At 43.8% G+C, this 23,260-nt stretch overlaps 1 protein-coding gene and 1 long non-coding RNA gene across 3 annotated transcripts; one reads left to right on the top strand and one right to left on the bottom strand.

The window, feature by feature from the left end:
- Window positions 1–370: 370 nt before the first annotated feature.
- Window positions 371–4,883, bottom strand: LECT2 (leukocyte cell derived chemotaxin 2). Its single transcript, XM_031598384.2, has 7 exons — window positions 4,724–4,883; window positions 4,081–4,213; window positions 3,354–3,505; window positions 2,680–2,850; window positions 1,807–1,924; window positions 1,146–1,300; window positions 371–607 (listed from the first exon to the last, which is right to left on the bottom strand). Exons 1-7 carry the CDS (start codon window positions 4,767–4,769, stop codon window positions 417–419), a joined length of 966 nt encoding a protein of 321 aa, XP_031454244.1. The 5' UTR covers window positions 4,770–4,883; the 3' UTR covers window positions 371–416.
- On the top strand, window positions 2,870–22,016 carry LOC149915926 (uncharacterized). Of its 2 annotated transcripts, XR_016471298.1 has the most exons (5): window positions 2,870–3,300; window positions 6,026–6,174; window positions 6,679–6,902; window positions 15,629–15,813; window positions 16,163–22,016. It is a non-coding gene; the product is annotated as an uncharacterized LOC149915926 (long non-coding RNA). The 2 variants fall into 2 exon arrangements; XR_016471297.1 differs by having other exon boundaries at window positions 15,629–22,016.
- The last annotated feature ends 1,244 nt before the right edge of the window (window positions 22,017–23,260 follow it).

The raw sequence follows: 23,260 nt of genomic DNA, 5'->3' as shown, positions 1-23,260 counted from the left end.
TGACAATTCTAAACAGTATCTTTTGTCTTCTGGAATGTTCTAGTAAATTTCCCTCTAATTTTTCTCAGTTTAGATGTCTTCAAAAACTGAAGTAATCTTCCTTTCAGTAACTTTATTTGTTTTCCAAAATGCAGTAAAGTTTGTAAGCTAGCCTAAGATACAAAATTCACAACTACTAATACTTAAAAATCAGTACCTCACTGGTACCTGGCAGAGATGGTGATGTTGGGGCCTTACAATATTAAGTAAGGCCCAAAATATTGCATCAGCAATCTATTGTTGTGCCTGCTGTGTACACTTCATTCTATTTGTAAAGTACATTTTCTTTCTTCCATTGAGAGAGACCATCCATGTGAGAACAAAAACAGCATTTGAATGCTGAGATGTATTTATTCAGAACTTATTACACTTCCGTTTTACTTTCTTCTCCCTTTCCCCCTTTCAAGATTGCTGGTAGGATCTGAGCGATCGCAGTTCTCAACGTGAATATGAGAGATGATCCCGGGAAATACTCTTTGCATTGGCAACATTCTGCCAAGGACTTGTCCCTTAGAAATCCTACCACTGTATCTGATGGGATGGATGCACAGCAGTTTTACGCAGAAGCCTGGTTAAAAAGAAGAGGAAGGAAAAAAATCAGATGATGTACATTTGTTCTCCTGTATTAATTCTATTTGAAAAACTTTTATCCTTTCCACTGAGATAGCAATTCTAGAAATGCAATAGTACTGTAAAAAGTTTAGAGAGTGGTTGGAGTTGCTGGCTTGCTAGGGAAGTGAAAATGAAGGGACAGGTGAGAACTCTTGCTTCAGCAGAAAGAAGAACTTGAAGAGATTATATGGAACTCAAGCTCCCTGTTTTTAATTTTTTTCTCATGCAATTTGCAGCCCAACCAAATCTTTTTTTTTTTTCTCCTTGTAGAGAGAAAACTAAATAATAGTTCATAAAGGCAAGATCTTCCTTCATTGTCTTTAAGACTGAATGCTTATATTTGCATTCTAAGAAAGGAGCAGAAATTTCTGAATGTGGAGATACAGCAGCTGGAAATGTGCACTTGCTGATATACTCAACTACCTGTGAGGGAACGTATCCTACGTGAACTTGAGTCAAAATGAACTGTTAAATAAATGAAAATAGCTGTATACCTGATCCCCTGATTTGGACTCCATCATCAATGGCGTTTCCATTATGAAAGAATTTAATGGGTCCAGACAGCTCACCAGAAAAGGGAGCGTACACTGTTGCACCATCAGCACAGATGACATCCACACCCTTGTGCTTCTCTCCTTTACCATTGCGTCTGAAAACAAATACATAATTAGAGAAGTCTCTGCCAGATCTAACATTATTCAGAGAGAGATCGCTTAGCAAGTTCTCAAAGCAGGTTAGTAGTACTAAGATGGTGCTGCCATGATTGACCATGGTTGGAGAATCTGTACAAATTCTGCTTTGGTAGGTAAGGTAATGTTATATAGTCTGTTAGATTTACAGCTTTGGGAATTGAATGGCTGGAGACTTATTTCTCCCTACTTTTGAAATAGAACTGTAGAGCTACAGAAGTACTGGTTGGAAGGTACCTGTGGAGGATGGTTAGCCCTACCTTCAGCTCGGGTTGTTCCCAACACCAGGTCAGGCACGGCTTTGTCTAACCCAGCACCTCCAAGAATGGAGGTTTTGTGAACAATGTTGGCAATCTGTACGTCTGTAGTGAGTATTTCCTTATGTTCAACCTAAACTTTCAGAGCTTAAACAGAGTTCAACTCTATTCCAACAGTGCAATGATAAAACACCACATGTTCAAAGTACCTTGGAGCTCCAAAGTATCCACAGCCATATTTATCGCAGCCTCTTATCTCGTTTGTAGGATTCCCAGAACATACTGTTGCCCAGTGAGTGTCTTGTTGTGGGAATGGAGGTAAAACATCTATGAAATACAGAAACAGGAAATGAAGGTAGTGTAGTTTTTTTTAAACATATTTAATATATGCAACTACTACATTTTCATTTTAATTAGGAAGAAACATGCTGGAATTATATCTTGCATGTTCAGTTGATGTTCGATCCTCCACAAAATTTGTCACCTGTTTGGAAATGTAATTGGAACAAATGCCTCAAACTACATCTTAAGGTTTTTCAATTAAGGTGGGCTGATATAAAGAATATGCTTTCAAGAAGAAGAAAAAAACACAGCAGGATTATCACAGTTATAAACTGGAGTAAAACTGAGGGGCAGGAGAGGATTTGGATTTTTCTTATTCTGTGCCTACACTAATGGAATCAAAGTCCTTAAGTTTTTCTACATCATCACCAAAATCTTTAGGATGATTGTTTTCAAGTGCAAATTTTATGTCTGATCTAGTTAAGATGTGATATTGGAAACATTGCTAGTAGTTAGAAGGATCAAAAGAGACATTGGACTCTCTTTGTTGCTGGGACTTGATGCTTCTGTGCCATGGGAGGGCATTGAGGGGTGAGAAATAAAGCATGGTAAGCTAAAACGTGCTCCTTCCTTTCTATGGTCCTATTGTGCTATGATGCACATCTTCTCTCTTTTAGATGCTGCTCTTGAGGAGACCTTATGATAGAGGAGACTCCTGTTGCTTGATATTACTGTAATTTGCAATTAAACATTTTCATTCATGATAAAACTCAAATGTTTGTTGCTTTTTTTTTTTTTACCAGGTCTGAGGAGATGAGTAGGGTCAGACTGGTCACAGTTCTCGACATGAATGTGAGACACAATGCCAGGAAACACTTTTTGCATTGGCAGCATTCTTCCAAGTTGTTGCCCTTTCTGGATTTGGCCATGGTATCTGATGGGATGAATGCAGACTAGTTTTACACAGTAACCTGGAAAAGATGGGAGAAGAAAGTCAAGAAACACCAGCTGCATACGTTGAAGCAGAATTCAAGAAATCTTCCTTCACTGGGCTGTTATTGGGGGCTACAGTGGTGAAGCAGAAATGGAGTCAAGGTACCAAGAATCCTCAAAGTACTCACATCCTTATAGAAAAGAAGAAAAAGGAAAAGAGGAAGTTGGAAAATAGGGACTGGAAAATATCCTCTCAGGAAACTGAGGACTTCGGATGCTTTGTTTTTACTTTTTCCTTTGTTTGACCTGGGGTTGTTTTTCTGCTATGTGTTTTTCAGCTCCCTTCTTCCTTTCTAAGAAAAAGACTGCATTCTGCTGGAGCTTTTGGTGTTTCTGAGCAGCAATGTAGTTGTGCTTCAGTATAAGAACTAGAGAGACTAAATCAGCAATCTGCTTGACTTGAAGAGGCACAGAAGTATCTCACTCAGGTAAATAAGATTGCTTGTGCCTGCCTTGTGACATATGTGCTGTTATTGCTTACCTGACCCAGAGATTTGGACTCCATCATCAATGGCATTTCCGTTATGAAAGAATCGAATGGGTCCCGAGAGCTGGCCACTGAAGGGAGCATACACTGTTGATCCATCAGTGCAGATGACATCCACGCCCTTGTGCTTTTCTCCCTTACCCTGTCTGAAGACATAATTAAGTAATTATGCAATCTGTCAGGCCTAATAGATCATTAGCTCTACGTATGAAGCTTCTCTAAAAACGTAATGTTTTACATCTGCAGTGAAACTGGAAGAAATTACTGGTTTCAATGGTATTTTTATCGCAGAGTGTTTGTATTGGTATGACACACTTTAAAGGGGGGCAGAATTTCAAACACTAATGAATGTTTTTAATTCTCCCAAATTCATGGGACACCAGACCATCACAGTACACCTGTTCCACCCCAGTGTGCATCTGTGCCATGTCAAATAGAACTGTATATTTGGCATTTTCTCACTTAGCAGTTCTTAAGTTCTGTGCTGGAGATCATAGAATCACAGAATATCCTGAGCTGGAAGGGCCTGGGAGTGTTTTTTGGACAGCATAACCTCTGTTATAAGGTGCATATACAGAGGCAGTGGTGTCTGCATATCTGTAGCTTGTGTAAAGTAATTTGTAGGGTTTCCTGTAAGCTTCTATTGATGATTGCTAGTTAAATATCTAGTCAAGAAGAACCAAAGATGAATTACACTAGTCCTTAATGCCCACCCTGTTACCTGCTGGCTCCGTAATTGCCGCAGCCATATCTGTCGCAGCCCCGGATCTTATTGAAAGGGTTCCCACTGCATATCTGTGCCCAGTGCCTGCCCTGCTGCTGGGGAGGGTGCACCTCCCACTGCCCGGTGAAAACTGCCCGTGCAGAAGAAGAAAACAGGAAAATAATAATAATAGGGTTGTGTTAGTGTTGTACAATTGAAAGTGCTAAGCTACAAAACACAATGTTTAAGATAGAAGGCATGTGTCATGACTTCTGCTACAGAGAGGTTTCCTCCTTAATTACAGGCAAATGATGGTTTGTGGGCTTTTATATTGCCCCAGACTGCAGCTATAAGAACATTGAACAACCTGCTATGCGTACTTGACTGCTTTCCTGGAAGCCTTGGGCCTCGATAAAGTACATACAGTAAAAGAAAGTTAAGTTGTAGACACGGATTTCTAATATTGGTTTCTGCTATAATACCAACTACTTCTTCCGTGAAACCAAAGCACTTCAGTACAGCTCTATCTGTAAAAACACTACTATAGTTCATCATAAAAACACTTAAAGAGCTTAGCTTTACGTTGAAATTAATTTCAGTAATTAATCAGTGTCTGTTTGTACAGATTCAAGACAAACCACACCAAGACAAACCAACTCACCAGTGGACACCAGGCTGAGCAGGGCGATCAGGCTGAGGGCTGGCATCTTGTGCCTTTGAGCGAGTCAAAGATGTCCTACAGTAGCTCTCTGTAGTATTTATGTGTTTTCCAAAGCGTGAGTCTGTTGTGTTGGCCAATCAGTCCTGAGCCAAGTGTTACAATTCCGAGCAGACAGTGTTGCCATATTAGGCACTAAAGATATCTGTACAATATAACGGTTTTTTAGAGCTGGTTGGGAAAGACAGGTAAAGTAACGGGTGTCTTAGCTCACATTAACAGATGGAAATGAACAATCCCACTTTTCAGGAAGCTTTGGTTGAACCATTTCTTAATGTTTTTTCTTCTCCTTCCCCAAGCAAGGACACACTTAGGCCAAAAATGATAGGGAAGAAGAACATGATCCAGAGGATTCAACTGGTGGGAGAACATGGGGAAAACTCCATGTGTTGTCTGTGGGCACCAGTTTGTCTTTCTCTGCTGGTTCCAGTACCTCCTCCCCAGCTATCTGTGCCCATTATGGCTTTCTAACAGCACAGCTGAGAGCACGTGAAGGTACAACGTTTGTTTTAGTACACGTTCACCTAAGCTAAGAAGTACAGACGCTTTTGCATAGAAATCTGTTTTTCCTGTTCATCTGATATTTTCACCAAGTCTGGACATCAATCCATGGAGTCTTTTCTTTGGAACCCTGTTTTTTGACAGTGAAGTTCTTGTTAAAACCTCTTCAGATCCTGAAATGGATGGTTGCAAGCCACAATTGCATTGCATAACTGACATGGAGTTTAAAAAAAAAAAAAGTAATTAGTTTTCTAATGGTTCATTTAGCATCTGCTTGACTTCAGCTATTGAACTGTTAGGCAAGCTGATTAATGTCTTTTAATTGTCCCTTCCATTCAGCTTTTCCATATCTCTTATAGAAGGGCAGTCATGGAGCTTTCCCATAAGCTATCAAGTACTCTAAGAGACAGTGACCTCTGGAAGGCCCGCATGTTTTGTTCAGAGGAGAAACAGATGTTACTGAGCACTTCTAGCTGACAAAGAGCATCTCCATGTTGTGTTTTCCCAAAAAAAATAGCTGCAACGAGCAGCAGGAGACAAATTCTTGCCTCGTGCTTCCAAGCTTTTTTATAGCCAGTATTAGCCCCTTAGAATATTTTGGTCTTCCCTGGCATTGTTAAAAATGACTTCAGTGATTTTATCCCTGCTGCTTTCTCTTCTGTCCTGCCAGAAGGAAATGCTGTTTTTCACACTTGTAGTCACCAAACAAGTATTTCTATAAATATGTTGTTTGCATCTTTCCAGGCTTACTCACCTTCATTTCTCCAGCTACTGAAGTGCTCAGATGGAGAGCTGCACCCTCCCAGCAAGAAATGACCTGAGACTCATGAGCGCACTCGTACTTTTCCATGACCCAGGTCCCTCACTCCCTCTTGGACTTCAGCACACCTCAGGTTATCATTTATGTTTGTTGGATCTTAGATTGCATATCGTGGTTAAATTACTTGGAACTTTCAGAACTCATTAGAGCTCTGTGCCTGTCTGCATAACAATATTTGTGCATGCCAACAAACTTCCATGGCTGCTGTCTGTCACCTATTTTCAATTCCCAGTTAGAGGACAGCAGAGCCCAGAACTTCCTTCAGGAGGTGGTGCAATGCCAGTTGCTGCTCTAAGGCCCCATCTCTGCATTTTTCCCATCTCATTTGTGTTACAGAATTTACTTCATATTGCTTGCAGCTGTGTATGTTTTTTAAATTTTTCTTTATGAGAGATTGTAACTATATTGTATGTTTCTGTTTTTTCTACACCATATCAAGATGCCATTTGCTACAATAACATATATAATGCAATTCTGATAGAGTATCCTTAAGAAAAGAAAAAAAAAAAAAAAACAAACAGTTTTCAAGCTCATGTTATGGTAGTTCAGGCTTCTCAGTGCATTCTCTCTTTTCCAGGGAGCTGCAGGCCTGGCCTGTTGGGCAACGGGGCTGTGAACCGATGCTGGTGGGATTCCTGCATTGGGCAACAGAGGCGTTAATCCAACAGTTGGGAGGTGTGGTTGTGAAAGAGCCCAGCCAGACCCTTAGCACACACCAACAGAAGGATATGGAACAACCGCGGAGTTGCACGGAGCTGCAGTTGCACCACTTCCTCCAGTGTGACAGGATCAGGCTCAAAGGTGGGTGCTCAGGGCTGATGATGCTCACAGCTACAGACTTTGGAGAAGGACAGAGCTGAGTTACCAGAATTGTTCTTTGGCTTCATTAGTGCCTTCCTATGTGCCTCCAACATCAGTCTGAACCATTTCATGCTTTACTTGTGAGCACAATATTATGGTTGCTTTGGTTTGAAAGGAGAGAAATGTCATTCTTACCTACTTTTCCTTTTCAGATAAGCTTCATGAAGGAGCTAGGTGTGGTATTTGTGCTGGTGGGGATGATGTTCTGGATCCTCACCACGTTTTCCCCCAAGGAGCTGATGGCCCCACCTAGCAGATAGGAGACTTTTGGTTCCTTTCCTTCTTTGGGGGCAGTTCTGCATGTCTTTCAGGACAGTGTTCCAGCACTTAGGAGGACTAATTAAACTAAGGTTTAACTGGGTTACTAATCAACTTTTTCTGCTCGTACAAAGCCATGTTTTAGTTATACTAAAACTAGTTATAACCTCTGCTTATAACTGCTCAGTGTTATACCCATACAACTTTTAAATTGATTTTTAAGATGGTTAGAGCACATTATAGGTGTGATAAAAGAACTATTCTCACTATGTGCTCTGCAGTATGATCAGTTTTTAAATGATGCCAACTGTCTGCTCAAGCTCATTCTTCTGTGGGTGTCTGAAGAGACATCTGAGACTCAGAGATTGAAAACAAATGGCCCTTCCACTGGGTGCTTGGCCCTGTCAGGTTGGGGTCTGGCATATGTGTACAGAAGCAGCTCAGAAATATTCCTCATCTTGCAAGCAGAAGGAACAGATGGTAAGTGAGGCATGTCAAAACTTCATTTTGTAGGTAGAAGTCAAGTACAGTTAGTGGTACCTCCATCTTACAAATGGTATAAGAGTTTTTAAATTTTTTCTATTAAATATTTTGGAAGAAAAAGCTAGAAAATTGAGATGCTAGGGGGAAATCACAACAAATACCATGAGTAGGAGCATAAATAAGAGGGCTGGTTTGCCACATCTCCTCTACACATACTCCAGCTTCCAGTGTCCAAAACCTGATCATTTGGTCCACGAAGCCCTTCCACTTTGGGAGTGTGTTCCCAGAGAACTGGATAAGCGAGAACCGCATGTCTTATTTTTTGGTTATGCTGTGGGATGGTAATTGTAGGTTTGCAGTTCTCTTCCTAGATTTATTTTCAAGAACGTTTTGGGAACAAATCACTGCTGGGCCTTTGCCTCCCAGCTGAGCTTTGTGCACCATGCCATTAAAGAAAATACATTTTGTTCTCATCGTTAACATTGAAATTATAACTTAAAAATTAACTGTAGAATTATTTACCCATGCAATTGGTGTGGGCTTTCATGGTGAAAATCAATCTGGCACAAAAGAAAACAAATTGCTCTTAATCTATAATCAGGCTTCTGACCATTTGAATAGGCTGAGATAAGAGAGGCTTTTGAAATGAGCTTTGTCTGAACAGTTTTGTTGTAGTATCACTGGGAGACCATTGGGCTGTGCTAGCTAACCAGCCACCGGGCTCACTACTTCATGGCATTGAACATCTGTATTGTGCTGTGAGTGCATGGCCTTTCTTTGTCCAGCGTGAGTTGAGGATGCCCTGTGCTGGTGTGCAGTTCCCATTGAAGTCAACACCTCGAATTTATTGTGCCTCTATTAATATGCTAGTAAAGCCTGAGTTGGGTTTTAGCAGGGATTATAAAGGAACATAGATTCTGCTGCTCACATCTGATTTCATGAGGAGGACTAACTTCTTGCTGAACCCTCCAAAAGTCCCTTGATGCTCAGACAAGGAAAAGGGCACAGCCTAGATAAATGGGATTTTCAGAGTTAGGGGTCCCACCTCTGTCTGCAGCCTCATGGGACAAAGTTATAATACATGCGAGGTAGAAAGGACAAGGATCCCTTCAGACCTGGTGAAGAAGTGCTGCACTGCGGCTGCCAGAGCTCTGCCACTGCAGAAATGAGGGCCATGTGGGAGGGGCCCCTTGGCAGAGCTCGGAGCAGAAATCATGCCATTACCAACCACTGTCTAGCCTAAAGTACAGTACAGTGCTTCAGCTATCACATTTCCACTGCCCATTCAAGAGTATTTTTAGTATTGGTGGATAAAGTTGCTGACTCTACATCAACTAATCCTTCCTTGCTGCCTTGATTGTCATTAGGGAAAAACAGCCATTCTCTCAAATGTGTTCAGGTGGAAGCCTCTCTCCTTCGTGCTACTATTCAGAGGTCTGTCTAAATAGCATTTCTCTTATACACATACTTTCATTGCACAAGCTTTTGCACGAGCAGAGATGAGCAGTGAAGAAGCTGCTTCCATAGGCAGTGCTGGGGCAGAGGCTCTGATCGCTGGTTTTAGCACAAACCTCTTGGCATTCACAGTGAGGCATTAACCTGTTGTAACACCAGTGATGTGGTTACATGGATGAGCCACAACATGAGCTCAAGGTCCTTTGAGTAAGGAGACACAAATGCTGTGGCCAGAGCTGGCTGCTGAGGTCACCCAAATTAATTCTTGCTTTAACTAGGAGGAATGTTCCATTTAAATGCTAGCAATGTGTATCCAGCAGCAGTTCTTCCATTTTGGCTGCCTCAGAGCTGAGGATCTGTGCTGTACCCCGAGCACATCCGTGGTCCTCCTGGTGTACCTGGGGGTGACACTGCTGCAATACCCTAAATGCTACCAGTATTATCAGCCACTCACAGCTGAAGGTGTGCTTTGGGTATGATAATGATGTTGTGCCATTAAGAGAGGATCTGCAATAAATCCCTCTTGCGCTGTTAAATTCGTGCTCATTCCCTGCCCTGTATCTTATCGCTGGGGCTGCTGATAGCTTTCCTGTATGGCTTCTCTTGGAAAGCAGCCTGTTGTGCTGTGCTATTTCCTTCTGTTGGCTGGTGGGGGTTAATTAAATCCTCCCGAGACTCTGTTGCTTTGATGCAGCGTTGGCTAGGGGAGTCTATTTCTTTTTTTCCTTTTTCTTTCAGGGAACAATCAAGTGTCCACAGGCTGCCTGCGTTCTCCTGCAGCTCTGATAAGAAAATCCTGATTGTTTGCAAGGCCCTGCTTGGACACATGGCTTTGGTTTAGCAGCGATAACATGAAAAAGGGGAGAGCTGTGGCTCTGGAAAACCTCTGGTCCCAAAGCCTTTGTGTTTTGGATGGCTGGTGTGGGTGCTTTAGGGGAAAAAAACCTCTTAGATTGGACAGCATCATGCAAGGAGAAAATGTGCTCTGCCTGCACGACTGTGCTCAGAGCTCCCAGCAGAGGGTGCAGCCGCTTCTCGAGTCTGCACAGTTGATGCTAGGGGTTATTCAGCCCTCACTTCCCTTTATTTTAAAAGAACAAAAGGAGGGCAGGGGCTTTCTGCTGTCTGAAAACTAGAATTATTTAATGCCTACATCTCTAGTTACTTTCAGAGAAAATTGTAACGGTGTTATAGTTCATCCTGGGAACTCTTTGATATGCAACTATGTGGAATTGCCTATCAGTAGGCAGCAGGGCAAGCAGAGGACAGGAGGTTTGTTCTCAGCATCTGCACAGTGTTTGTAACAAGGGCAGGGCATTGCTTTCCCTGAGTTGTGAGCTCTCAGTATCACAGGTAGCAAAGGAGCGCATTACTGTGCGGATATCCTGCTGGGGAGTTGATAGGGATCAAGCAGTTGCTTTAACCAGCAAATTCACTTTTTACTTTAATTTATTATTATTAATAATAATTTTTCAAACCCAGTTGCTGCTTGAGCAAAAAAGAAAACAAAACAAAACAAAAAACAACCCCAAACCAGCAGATGTTACTGCTTGTGCAACAACAGCACTATGTATGCTGGCAGCTCTGCTCACCCAGCACTGTGCTCTCCTCGATTAACAACAGAGGGGATTTTCATGGGACCACAGATCCAGGGCTGATGCTGGAGGCTGAGCAGTTCAGGGCTGTGTTACTCTCATAGCAGTGGGCTTTGTGTTGAGCTCACTCACTGGTGAGCAGTGCGATGCAAATGCCAGAGCTCCAGCAGGTTCCTGACCCCTTTACAGTGGTGCAGGATTTATTTATTTTACAGTGCTGGTTATGATTGACAGCAATTGGCATGGGAATAATGAGGACTGCAAAAGTCATCTGATGGCTTGCAAAACCTCCTCTGCAAATATTCAACATGCAAACAGTACATCTCAGATGGGAATGGGGATTTCATGGTCTTTTTAAGACCTGGAACACGAACTGAGTGCAGCCTAATTGGATGCAGCTTCTATCTTCTCTTCATAATGAGCTACAGATCTAAATTAAATTGTGCTCCCTATGAAAAATATTTGCAAACTCTCCTTGCTGCATGCTGCTTACAAAGATTATTGAAGGGAGTTGCTGAGTGGGGTGAAAGCACTGTGCCAAATTTATTCCTCTGGCTAAGGAAGAGAGCCAAGCCCTCAGCTGTGCCATCTGTATGGGACAGAGCACCCCTTATTGCCTCGGCTGCTGTTGAGTATTAACCTAATTAGTGCCAAAAAGTGATCTGTTTGCTATAGGAACTTCACTGAGAGCCCATATTCAGACCTCCACCAACAGCCAAGGCCATGCCAAGGGCCTCAGCTCTGGTCTAAGTACAGCATGGGACAATTTGCTCTTCTTGTGGCAGTGTGATTTTACCCATGTATTTTGAGCCATCTCTAGATGTCACTAAAGGACGTAAAAATCTGTTTGAAAACTCTGTTTATCTAAAAAGAGGAAAGCCCCTCGTTTAAACATGACTCTTTGTTCCTATGTGCCAATGCAATCCTTGGTCTTGCACTAAGACTTGGGCAGCTCCCACCCACCCTGCTCAGACCTGGCTGCAAGAGGCACAATTTTGCAGCTCTATTACACTCCCTTCATGGCAGAATGTAAAAATGACTCATTCCAACTTCTTCTTTTCCTTCTGTGTGAAGAGGCTGGGAAATGAGGTGAACAACGCTCATCTCTGAAACAGGAAACCAAAGTCTTGCTTCACCACTGCTTGGAGCGTGAGTCCCAGGTGGCCCCGTGGGAAAGGCCTGTGGTGTCCCTTCTGTTGGCTGCTCCTCCTTGGGAATCCTCAGCCATCCAAGATACTCCAGAAAGCTGTGGCAGAGCAACACAGGAATGTGGTCTCTGTAGGAGGATGGCTTCAGAGAAGGCTGGGATGAATTGGTGTGAATGGAAAGACAAGATGATTCTACCCGTTTCTCAAAACAAACACTGCTTATCCTCCTTCCTTGCCTCCCATGGTTCAGAGCAGCCCATGGTCAGTAAATGCCTCTGCATGTTCTGAGCTCCTGTAGGTTTTCCAGCAGAGGAAGGAACGAAGAAGAGTATGACAGCCGCTAAAAATCCCTCCTGAGAGATTTCTTGTATTCTTGAGCCAACTCAACATCTTGCTCAGGAAGAGGGGCTGCTGTGGCAGATGAGAAGATGGGCTCTTTTGCATTGAACCAGCGGTGGAAGCTTGCCCTTAGCAAGGCATGAATAACTTTTAGCATGCTCCTTAATGGTAATTAGTAGGTGAATAATTAGTATTTGGTGGTCGGAGTCTGCAGTGGGTATTCCCCTGTTGACCAAAGGAACTGAAGCTGCAGTGTGCAGCCTGAGCTGCATCCCTTTGGGAAGGAAGCCTTGCTCTGCTGTCTCGCCACATTTCCTAACAGAAAGTTCAAATCCTAGCATAACTGTATATATTTTCTTCAAAAGTGGTGAAGCAATGTTTTCCTACTGAAATACAATTCCACCCTCCTTGCAAGCAAGCTTTTATTTTTCTTTTAATTTTCTTTGAAAAACATACTTCTAGCCTTAGCTTTGCCTCTGCTCTGGTCTCAATCTTTTGCATTTGCAGTTAATTGCCTACTTCAAAGAAAAACAGAGAAGTCTTTGATTTACTAGATTGGCTAAATTCAATATCTTTTCCAGAAACAGTGGCTCAGTGTTTCCTAACAATAAGCTCAAATGTTTGAGCGATATAATTTCCTCGCTTCTGACACTCATCAAAATCAGTGTATTGCATCCAATTTGGTCTCCTTCATATCCCAGTGGCAAGCTTAGCTTCAACTTTATCCACTTTAAACAATACTCGGGTTTGCCACACAGTGTCCTAAAGCTGCAAGGTCTCATTCGTGATACGAATAACACGCACAGTTGGATACCTACATTAAGTATGTATGATGAGATCACTTCCAGTAAAACCTTGAAATGCAGTAATGTGAAAAACATCTGGGTGTTGTGCATTTGATTTAAAGTTGGAAGTCGTGGACAAAGGGACTATACATTTATTAACGTGTTCTGTGCTTTGCAGAGGTTTCTGTGCAATTTACTCATTAGACTTCAAAAGCAGGGAATTATACGACCTCTAGATTGAAATTAAATTATTAGACATCAAAAGGAGGAAAATGCATAATCTCTTGGTGGAAATTAGTGATTGCTTGTTTAATAATAATAATAATCTGAATTTAACACAGCAACTTCAGCCTACAAAACCACCCCTCCCTGTGTGTGCTTGGGTCTGTACATGTGCCAAAACCAGGGGAAGGGCTGGAGGTTGGGAGTTGGCCACTCAACCACCACTGATTCCCTAGCAGGAGATGCTGCTGGATGTAGCAGGGCAGGCAGCCAGGAGCTCCCACGGTGCAGTCCTATGGCCAGTGCCAAGTATTTCAGTCCTTGTGAGATGGCTGTGTTGGTATCTGTGCCCAAAGCAAGGAGGAGGTTCCAGCTCTGCCACCACCCTGCCATGGCCACAAGCATTGGGGCAGTTGGGTGAGTGTGACCGGCTCGGCATCGTGTCAGCATTCATGGCTTCCCTGCAAATATGTGTGGTATGTTTGAGGAGTATCAGTATTGAGCTGTGGTAACCATGGAAATGTGGCTGTTTAGCAAATTGTAGAGAGGAAAATTCAACAGAAACGGCCAAAGGAATGAATTAGAGCTACCCCTTGGCAAGGGTGACGTAGAAAGTGGTGCTATTTTTTACTTTAAAAACAAGCAAACAGAAAACCCCCAAACACGTACATATGTGAAACTTGTACTTTTTCATTCATTGCTAGCTGTCTGCTCTGACATGTGGAAAATATTTGCAGGGATGTTGCCATGTCTCCCACGTTTTGTTTGTGGTCTCACCTCGCCTTGCTGAGACAGACATTTTTCACAAAGCCGTGCGCATTGCCAGGTGGGCTTCCCTCTGTCACCTCTACAACCCTCTCCCCTCTCCTTGTGCAAAAATGTGCTCTTGGCAGCCCCAGGTTCACCTGCTTTGGAGGCAGGCCTGTGCCAGCTCTCCCTTTCCTCCTGGAGCTTTTCTAATGCTTGTGCTGGAGAGGAACTTGTCAGCAAGAGGCTTCAGGCTGCGTTGCACTGGGAGCTCCCCAGGTATGCTATTTGCTGTGTGGAGGTGCATCTGTTTCTGTGTTTTATCCAGTAGGGCTGAATACACGAAGAATCTATTGCGTTTAGCCTTAGTTTCTTCTCAATTGCAATATGTTTATGTATGTACTGTGTGTTGGTCTTCATCACTGTAACTTCCATTTGCAGAGAAAGGCCAATTGCAACGCAGTGCTGATCTGCAGCAGCCACAGCTCCGTCCTTAGCAATATGGGCAGCCAACCAAGTGCAAGGGAAGCAGTTTATCCTGAGGAAGGGTTGCCTTGCTCTCGCCTTGGACTCCCTTTTTGGGAGGTAGATACACAAATCCCACAGCATGGACATGCAGCTGCCACCCGTGTCCCTGTGCTGGACCCCATGCATCCACCAGGGATGTAGCTGGGGAACCTGGGCTCTGGGTGTGCAGACAGTGACAAATGAGCGGTTACTGGAAAGTATTCTTCCAACAAAACTGCATGCAGCATGACTCATCTGAGAGCAGACTAGCAAGGCAAGTCACCTCTCATCTAAAAACACAAAGCACAGCTAGGTTCACCCCGTGTATAGCCATCCTTCTGGAGGAGCCCCATTACTCTATCAGCAAGGCATGCTGTGCTGTGCCGGCTGCGGGTCGCACAACCACGGCACGCTAATCCTGCTGCCATAGAGCAGCTGCTCAATGTTTGCACGTGATTTATGGTAACACGTTGCAAAGATATATGTGTGTGTATGAGAAAGAATAATACACAAGCACTGTTCTGAATGGAATAGAAATCCTAATTATTACTAGAGTGGCAGCAAATTTATTTCTTGCATGTCACAAGCCATATATTGTCCAAATTCCTTCGTAGTGTACATGAATAATAATAATAAAACAACAACAAACTCTATTGATCTTCAAAACCAACTGCATTGTTTTTCTAATATGAAAAGATCATGGAGAGATTTCTGTACAATGTTTCTTTGTTCCTGCAGTTACCCCGGGACTAAGTACAGATTACGTTTGGACTATATGGAATCATTTATCTTAATGTAATACCAGTGAATGTCTCTAATTATTTAAGAGCTTACAGGGTTCAAACAGTAGCTCAGATTCCCCACATCAGGCACTTCATTTGCTTTTTATTCTGAAAAATATGATAGCCCTTGAAAGGAAGGAAAATGTTTTTCTGGATAAAGAGAGGTCTGAGCTAAGACTTAGCAGGAAATTTTCTTGATGAGTGTCTTATGGACTGGATTTCACCTGCCTTAGCTCATCCACTCATTGCTTCGTACACTTTTGACTCTGCTCCCCTACCACATGCTTTTTATTTAATGTCTTGGACGTTTTCTTTCTCATTTTCTGCTTTTTTTTTTTTTTTTAGACCACGCAGAACATGAGGCAATATCACCAGGGACTAAGATTGGTGCCAGACTTTTCCCAGTGAACAGACCAAATGGGAAAGTCCAGTTCTGCTCTAAAAACATGAGAAATTCTCTGTGAAGACACATGGGAGCATAAGGCAGTGTTCGGGTCGGGCATCCAACCACCAATGATGCGTGGGGATTGGTGAGTACCAGCTGGGCATTTCCACATCCTGGTGGTGCTGGTTCACTGCTGGTGGCGTCGCCATTGGGCTGACTGTGATGGGAACCATCTGCAAAACTGATGGGTTTGACTTAAAATGAGGCAGCAATGACTTTGATGAGATGGCTCTATGTTTTTAGAGCACGTTTGTGTTTTTGCAACCAAACCTCCTGGCCTGGGATTTTGCTGAGTTGCTCTGTTTTCCACTTCCCCCATTTGTGGTGCGTTGCTGTGGGAGTGGGGCTGAAGCTGGCCTGGCACCAGGCAGAACATCAGCCCACAGCTCCTGCAGTGCAAGGGGTGAGCAACATCTGTCTTTGTGCTTATTTAGCAGATCCTTGGTGCTTGTTCCCAGCCTGCACTGCTTCCAGAGGTGTTTGCAAACCTTCCCTGGTGTTTTGGGTGCCTGGAATGTGCACCTCACCCCCACTGCAGAGGCTGCAGCCCAGGCTGGATCCTGCCCAGGTGAGCCCCAAACCCAGGGACAAGGGATAAAGCTCCATGAATTGAGCCTGAACCTTTCATCCTGCCAGATGACTTACACTAACGTTAATGGAAACTGTGTGCAGAAACCACAAGCTTAAATCAAGAGGATTATGTCAAAAAAGTGGACTTTACATTTGTAATTCCAAATGACAGACTGTGAGTAGTGGTTTTTTTGCTCGCTGTAAAGAACCCATCACTATTTTCAGCTTCTTAAAGCTGACATGATGCCCAAACTTCATGGGAATCAAGTTCTGAAATGGTTTTTGTAATTCAAAGGATAAAGGAAGAAATCTCCCCAACTGGGGTTATGCTAATAAGCACCTATGTAAAAAGAGAAGTTCTCAGAGCCTTCAGCCCAAGTTTTGGCTTGGCATCTCACTGCAGCCCCTGTGCCAAGGTGGGTGAGCTGCTGGATATCATTTCCTTGTGGTGTGGTTGGGAGCGAGGTGAGCCATGCTGCATCAGCCTGTACTGCCTACCCATCACTGATGCTTTCCATAGAAGAATGCCTTTCCTGGCCCATGGCACTTTTCAAATTGTGTCCACTAACTAAAATGAAAGGCAAAAGACAAACATCAGGAATCTCTGCTGTAAATGATGTTGATTTGTCTGAGGCTGACTGAGCTTGGAGAAATAGCTCCTGAGCTTTTGAGCAGCTAGGGATATAGGGCAGATCCAGCACGCCAGTCATGCACTGATCAAAATGCATTTGAAGAATGGTGTGAAATTTAACGCTGTGAGTATTGCAACAGGTTTAAAGGACAAGAACCAAACTTTTTGCCAGGGAACAGTAGCCATCAGTGATGAACAGGGAGCAGCTCATCATTAGGCTCTTGTCAATGACGGACGTGTTTGCAGCTCTGGACATCTGGAAGGGATTTAGCAGAAAGGTCTGATTGCTGTGGCACCGCTCATCTCCCTGCCTGATGGATTCAAAGGGAATGAGGTAAAAGGAGAAAAGAAAACTGAAGATTCTCAGGAGGTGCTTGGCTGCAGGCCAGCAGGCTGCTGGCTGCGTGGTGCTCAGAGGTTGCTCAGCTTTCTCAGAAAGCTGCAGAGGAACAGGCTGGTTCTATAGAAATGTGTCCTGACTTTCCAACCTGCATGGTGACTTGGCTGTCAGGTTATTCTGGCAGAGGTTTCTCCCTGCCTGGGGTCTGGGAAGCCTTCCAACTGACCGTGCAGCATCTGTGGCTGAGATGTTATGCTTGTGCTCTTGGTTTGGTCCTGTTGGAGGTGACCTTCCTAGGTACCGTGCTGCTGTACAGCAGGCTGATGATCCACATGTTTTATAATCCCATAAGATTTGGTGTGTTATCCAGTACATGACATGCCTTCTTTACGTAAGGACAAGACTGTGTGTTTAACTTGCTGTTGGAATATGTCATTGGGTGTCTCGTGTTTTTGAGATATTTTCTTTTAGTGCCCTCTGGGCTAAAATAATAAGGATCTGTCCAGGAGTCAGAAGTCAGCCTGTTGACTCAGACCTCGGTAGGATTCAGATACGATTCCTAATTTGGGAAATTCCTGCTCCATGAAGTCCCTGGAGGAGAATGGCTGAGGAATTCCCTGATTCTTATTTTAAAGTGTAAATCACTGAGGTCTAGAGTAAGGCTAATGAGCTGACCAAAGACACAACCGCCTATGAAAGTATTCCCAGCAATAATATGCTGGGAAGATCTTTGGATGACTGTTAAACAATTTTATTTTATTTCATTTTTCACTTTGGAGAATGTTTGTTTGTTTGTTTAAAAGAGCTTTCAGGGAGTTTGACAACTGGAACTTTAGACAAGTCTTGAAAATCCAGAGCAACAGTGTGGGTGCTGGAAACGTCTATCTTGCATCCCGGCAGCTTGCTGCTCCCTGCAGCAAGACTTTGTGCTTCATGCTCTTGGGTGTGTGTTTGCATATAATCACATCCCTCGAACCCTGTGCTTTGCTCTCAGTTCTCCTACCTACCTGGCCTCTAGGAAAAAAAAAAGTACAGTTTGGGATTTGCAATTAAACAACCATGACCTCATCCTGGAAGTTTCACATTGCTGCGAGGATTAGGACCATATGACTGGAAAGGCTGTCTGATAAATATTTGTTCCTGCTCATGGACGAAACGTCTCTCCCACAGCAGCTGGAGGAGGGAGCTCTGCTTCCCACTGTGATGGGGCTCCGCAGCAGCTCCCTGTGCTCCTCCTCGTGTCAATTAACCCATCATCCCTCCCTTGTATTGAAAGGAAAAAGAGAACATGTCCACTTGCCAGCTTGAGAGTCAGAGTGATGAGTACAGATGGTGCCAAAGCGTTGTGAAAAGCAGACGTAGGAGAATTAAAAACTAATAATGAAGAAATGTGTCTGTCTTGGTTGTGCTGCAACTGCCAGACTAATCCTGCTGGCATCCTCCCAGCTTAGAGCATCACTTATTCATGTTCTTAGTAGCTGGCAATGCCGCTTTGTAGGAGCAGTGGTGGAAACAGCTTTGGTTTTAAGCAGCTCTTTAGTTGTACTGAGGTTTTGCTTCATTTGAATTCCAGATTTCCAGGCACTTGGGGCTAATCTAATACAAAGTCCTATTGTATCGCATGAAGAAATAACTTCTGTGACTCCTCCCGTCGGTGCCAGAAGCTCAGGTTCTGTTTACCTTGCACCACTGAAATCAAGAAGTCACTTTGCCTGAGCAAGAGGAGCTGGATTTGGCCCAAGCCATCTTGCTTCACAACGTGCTGTCTATCCCATAAAAATCTGTCTCCACTTTCACCCAGCTATGGCTATGCCCAGCTCCTGGCGCATGCTCAGACATCCCCTGCCAGACCTATTCTCACACCTATGTCTCGTGTAAAAAGCCACAAATCCAAGTGCACGTGGAACATCAGGGATGTGTGCACACCTTGCTAGATTCAGCAGTGTGTGCCCGCCCCAGTGCCTGACTGAAACCAATGGAAAACTACTCTTTGCATTCTACAGAGAAGGAACTAGGTAGACCTGGCTGGTTATAGAAGTGGTTTATCCAGGAACACATGTCTGTATGTTGAACTTGCATAATGAAGGCAATTATTTTCCATTCAGCCCTCTGAACGCATTGCAACATTCGTTCTCAGCAGCGGTAAGGAAATGGATCCAAACTGTTCCAGCTCTCCTGGCCATTTATCAAGGAGCCTTTACAAGCCGTGTAGACTGCATTACTAAATCATTCCCTCTCAGAAATGATTATGAGCCTTGTCATGTTATCTACTCAACTGTAACTACAAAACCACTGTGACTAAATGAAGCCATATGTCCCCCGTGATTCCTTGCAGTGAAGAGGAGCCCTCCATACCTACCTATGAGTGCAAGTGTTCCTGTCTATCTGTGTGTGCATGTATATGGGTGGGAATAACCCCAGAACCATGGTAGTGGGTGAAGCTCTGCTTGGCATGCAGCTGCCCAAAGCCTACAGTGGGGAATGGGAAGTCTGTGTCTTCACAGAATCACAGAATGGCCAGGGTTGGAAGGGACCTCGAGGATCTCAAATCTCCAACCCACCCCTGCCACATGCAGGGCCACACAATGTCTTCCCACTGTCTATCTCCCCATCCCAGTTCTCCAATGCTGTTTTTGTTTCACGCTCTTTCGATTTCTCCTAGATGCAGCATCTTTTCCTGCTGTTGAAATGTGACTCAAGTGAGACATTGCGACCCCTGTGTTCTGCCCTGAGAAACACTCTGCTGTTCTCCCAGCACTGCTCTTGACTTCCCAACACTGTAATTTTAAGTACTTTTAGTGTGCTCCTAACTGTGGGAGCCCACAGGGCTCGTATAAACCCTTGGGTTTACTTCAGAAATGTGGGTAGTATATTGCAAAATATACAGAGGGGAACGTTCTTGTGCTTTCTTACTCTAATGTCTTTTTGTTCTTATGTTTCATTAATACCACGTGAAACATACCAAGACATGATGGCACAGGCAGCCACTGCTTTGTCATGTTGAGTGCATGGTGTTGTTTTGATGGAGAGGTGGAGGAGAAAACGGCTCCTGCAACCTTGCTGGAGAAATGATGGTACTGAGCTGTGGAGGGCTGTTCTGAGGTTGGTCTTCAAGTCAGAGCTCTGTCATGGTTTCAGTGAGCTGAGTTTCATCCAAAATCTATAGGGTAACAGGAGCAGCCTCCTGGCTATGTGCATCCCGTTACAAGATGGTTTAATGACATAAAGTAGTTGCAGTATCTTCTTGGCAGGGAGTGATTTCATCTGCCTGCTGTATCTAACAGAAATTAACTGCTATCCCTCCCCCCCACTCCTTTTTTTAAGGAAGTTTCAGTATATCATAATAAACTAAATGAATTCAGATTTCAAAGCTTAGCATCCCAAAATAAGTCTGCTGTAATTTGGCTCAGGATGCTCCAACATTTGCTCTCTTCCTGCATTACCAAGTGGCCAACAGCCAAGCCCAACAGATTACAGCGCTGACATCGGGCGTCTATCAGACCTTAAATCAGTCGAAGTGGGCCAGAAACAACTTGCTTTTATCCATTTTAAGGTCTGTAGACTGCTCTTCAAGTGGTTTGCTCTCCAGTGATGGCACAGACTTTTCCATGGCTTATGCAGCAATGCATGGAAAAGAATACTCCCCAGAACAATACGTCAGACCAGGATTTCTTGGGGTTTTTCTACTTCATTGCTGGCTTGCTGAAAACAAGAAGATAAATTGCGGGATAAGGAACAAAATGAGAACATGTGAGAGCTATAGAAGTGCCTTGTGGGAGCTGTTTTCTATCTCCTTTTTCTTTTTCTTATATGGACGACCTGACTAAGTGACGCTGAATTATTCCTTGAGAGTTGGATTGCTGCTCCTTGTGACTTCCTGCCCTATAATTTTACTGTATCGTATATCTGCAGCATGGGCAGGGGGAAATAGAAAACAGATGAGGGGATATCAGCTCGGCCCCACAGTGCTGTTCAGTAGTTTCGGTGGGTTTGTTTTGTGTCTGTGCCCATCGGTGTACGCGGGAGAAACGGAGCAATGCAGAGACCTTCTGAAACAGATTTATCTCAAAGCATTTAATGTGGGAAGACAGTTACAAGCTTACACAATGAGGTAAGAGACTTGTTTTGTTTATCCCAGAGAAGATGAAACACATATTTCTTCCATCTCAGTGACACATTAAAAGGAAGCAGAGTATGGTGTGTAATTGCCTTTTTGGCCAACGCTCCCCAGAGCCAGGGCAGCAGGGTGCCTTGCAGTGCATAGGGCTGCTGCACTGCTAAATGCCTGTGGGGTAGTCATTCATTAATTTGGGCAGACCTAACAAGGCATCCAGCAATAACTCTGGGCTTAATGAGAAAGGAGAGCCCAAACAAACAGCCATTCCACCTGGTTTCCTTCATGCAGAGTTGGGTTTGGGATGGAGCATGACAGCTCTGGGAGCCACTGGGTACCCAGAGGGGCTGGGAATGCCCTGGATGGATGCTGCAGACTGAGGAACAGGCAGAGCTTTGTGATGGGGATAAATTCAGAGGGATTTCTTTCTCTCAGGCTCTAAAAAGGTGGTGGACTCACTGTCCTGGGAAGGGTTCAAGATGTAGGTGTGGTACTTAGGGACATGGTTTAGTGGGCAGTATTGGTGATAGAGGGACCAGGAGATCTGAGAGGTCTTTTCCAACATTAATGATTCCATGATTCTATTTCTGGTATTCTAAGGCAATGTTCCTTGGCCCTAAATTTGACAGTCAAAGCATGTTTCATTTTCTCTTCTTTCTATAATTCTCTATTTTCTATTTATTTGTTTTCTACTTTCTTCCTCCATCACCAAACACAAATCTGATTTTTATTTAATTCTCAATTCCCACCATATGTCACATCCCCCAAAGGCCAGGCAGGCTGCAGGCTGTACAGGGGTTTCCAAGACAGCCTGTGCTGCTTGCAGCTCTCTGCATTGCTGATCCATGTGTTACTGCAGCAATAGCACTGCACACACACACAGTGCCTTTTGGACAGAGCTTTGAGACGAGCCAAAAGATAAACCCCACCAATTCCCTCCTGCAGCACAAGGGGTGGTGAGGAAAGCAAGATTAGTCTTCTTCCCTTTTCAGCAGACTCCAGACACATCAGATGAAGCTGCCTACAAAGGGAAACAATGAGGATTATGTGGTTTTAACCAGGATTTTTTTGCAAGACTGATGTGTGAAAGAGAGCTTGGCTTGAAGGAGCATCTGCTGAGCCCTCAGTGTGTGAAACTCAGTGGAGATTCAGTCTGTCTCGGGGGTGTGGGTTGTACCATACACAGCTAGAACTTTTCATCGTGGAAATCACTGCCTATACTACTCTGAGGAAAGCAGAACTTTAATATGGCAGCCTTTAAATTCCATGCTGATCACAGAATCCTTAAGGTTGGAAAAGACCACTAAGATCACCAAGTGCAACCACCAACCCATCACCACTGTGCTCATCAGTCCCCCTGAGGCTGTTACTGGGGAGGTGGAAAGGTGGTGGTTTGTTGGCCTTCCTGCGCAAACGACGGAGCAAAGCAAAAAATATTTATGCTCTGAACAATTCAGTAATTTCAGCCTTCAGATCTGTTTACACAGCCAAATCTTTAACTAATAGATGTTTGTGATTGCCGTAGGTTTCTTTGCTGAGGCTTTGGGGCACGTCTTGCCACCCCTTCTGTCAGCGGAGCAGCTGTAACCCTGAAATGCATACCAGTGTCTGTTTGTGTAAGTGCAATTTTCCACGTGATTGATTTCAGAGTATTTGTATGAGTGTGCACAGAGCCCGCTGCACATGGATTTCATTTCAAACTCAGCATCTGTCTGAAAGCAGAGGTTAAAGCAAGTGCAAGGCAAAGCGCTGGCCATTCACAGATAGGTTCGTCACAGTCTGATGGCCCTCTGTATTGGAATAGTCCTTTGAAACAGGCAAACCACTCTCAAAACGATTCACGGGAACTAATTGAAGGCTCAGTCAGTACACAGAGT

The sequence above is a fragment of the Phasianus colchicus genome, chromosome 15, assembly GCF_987193195.1.
Source record: "Phasianus colchicus chromosome 15, bPhaCol1.hap1.1, whole genome shotgun sequence".
Classification (NCBI taxonomy): Eukaryota; Metazoa; Chordata; class Aves; order Galliformes; family Phasianidae; genus Phasianus; species Phasianus colchicus.
Note: the sequence above shows the minus strand (reverse complement) of the source record. Positions and strands in the feature narration are given on the sequence as shown.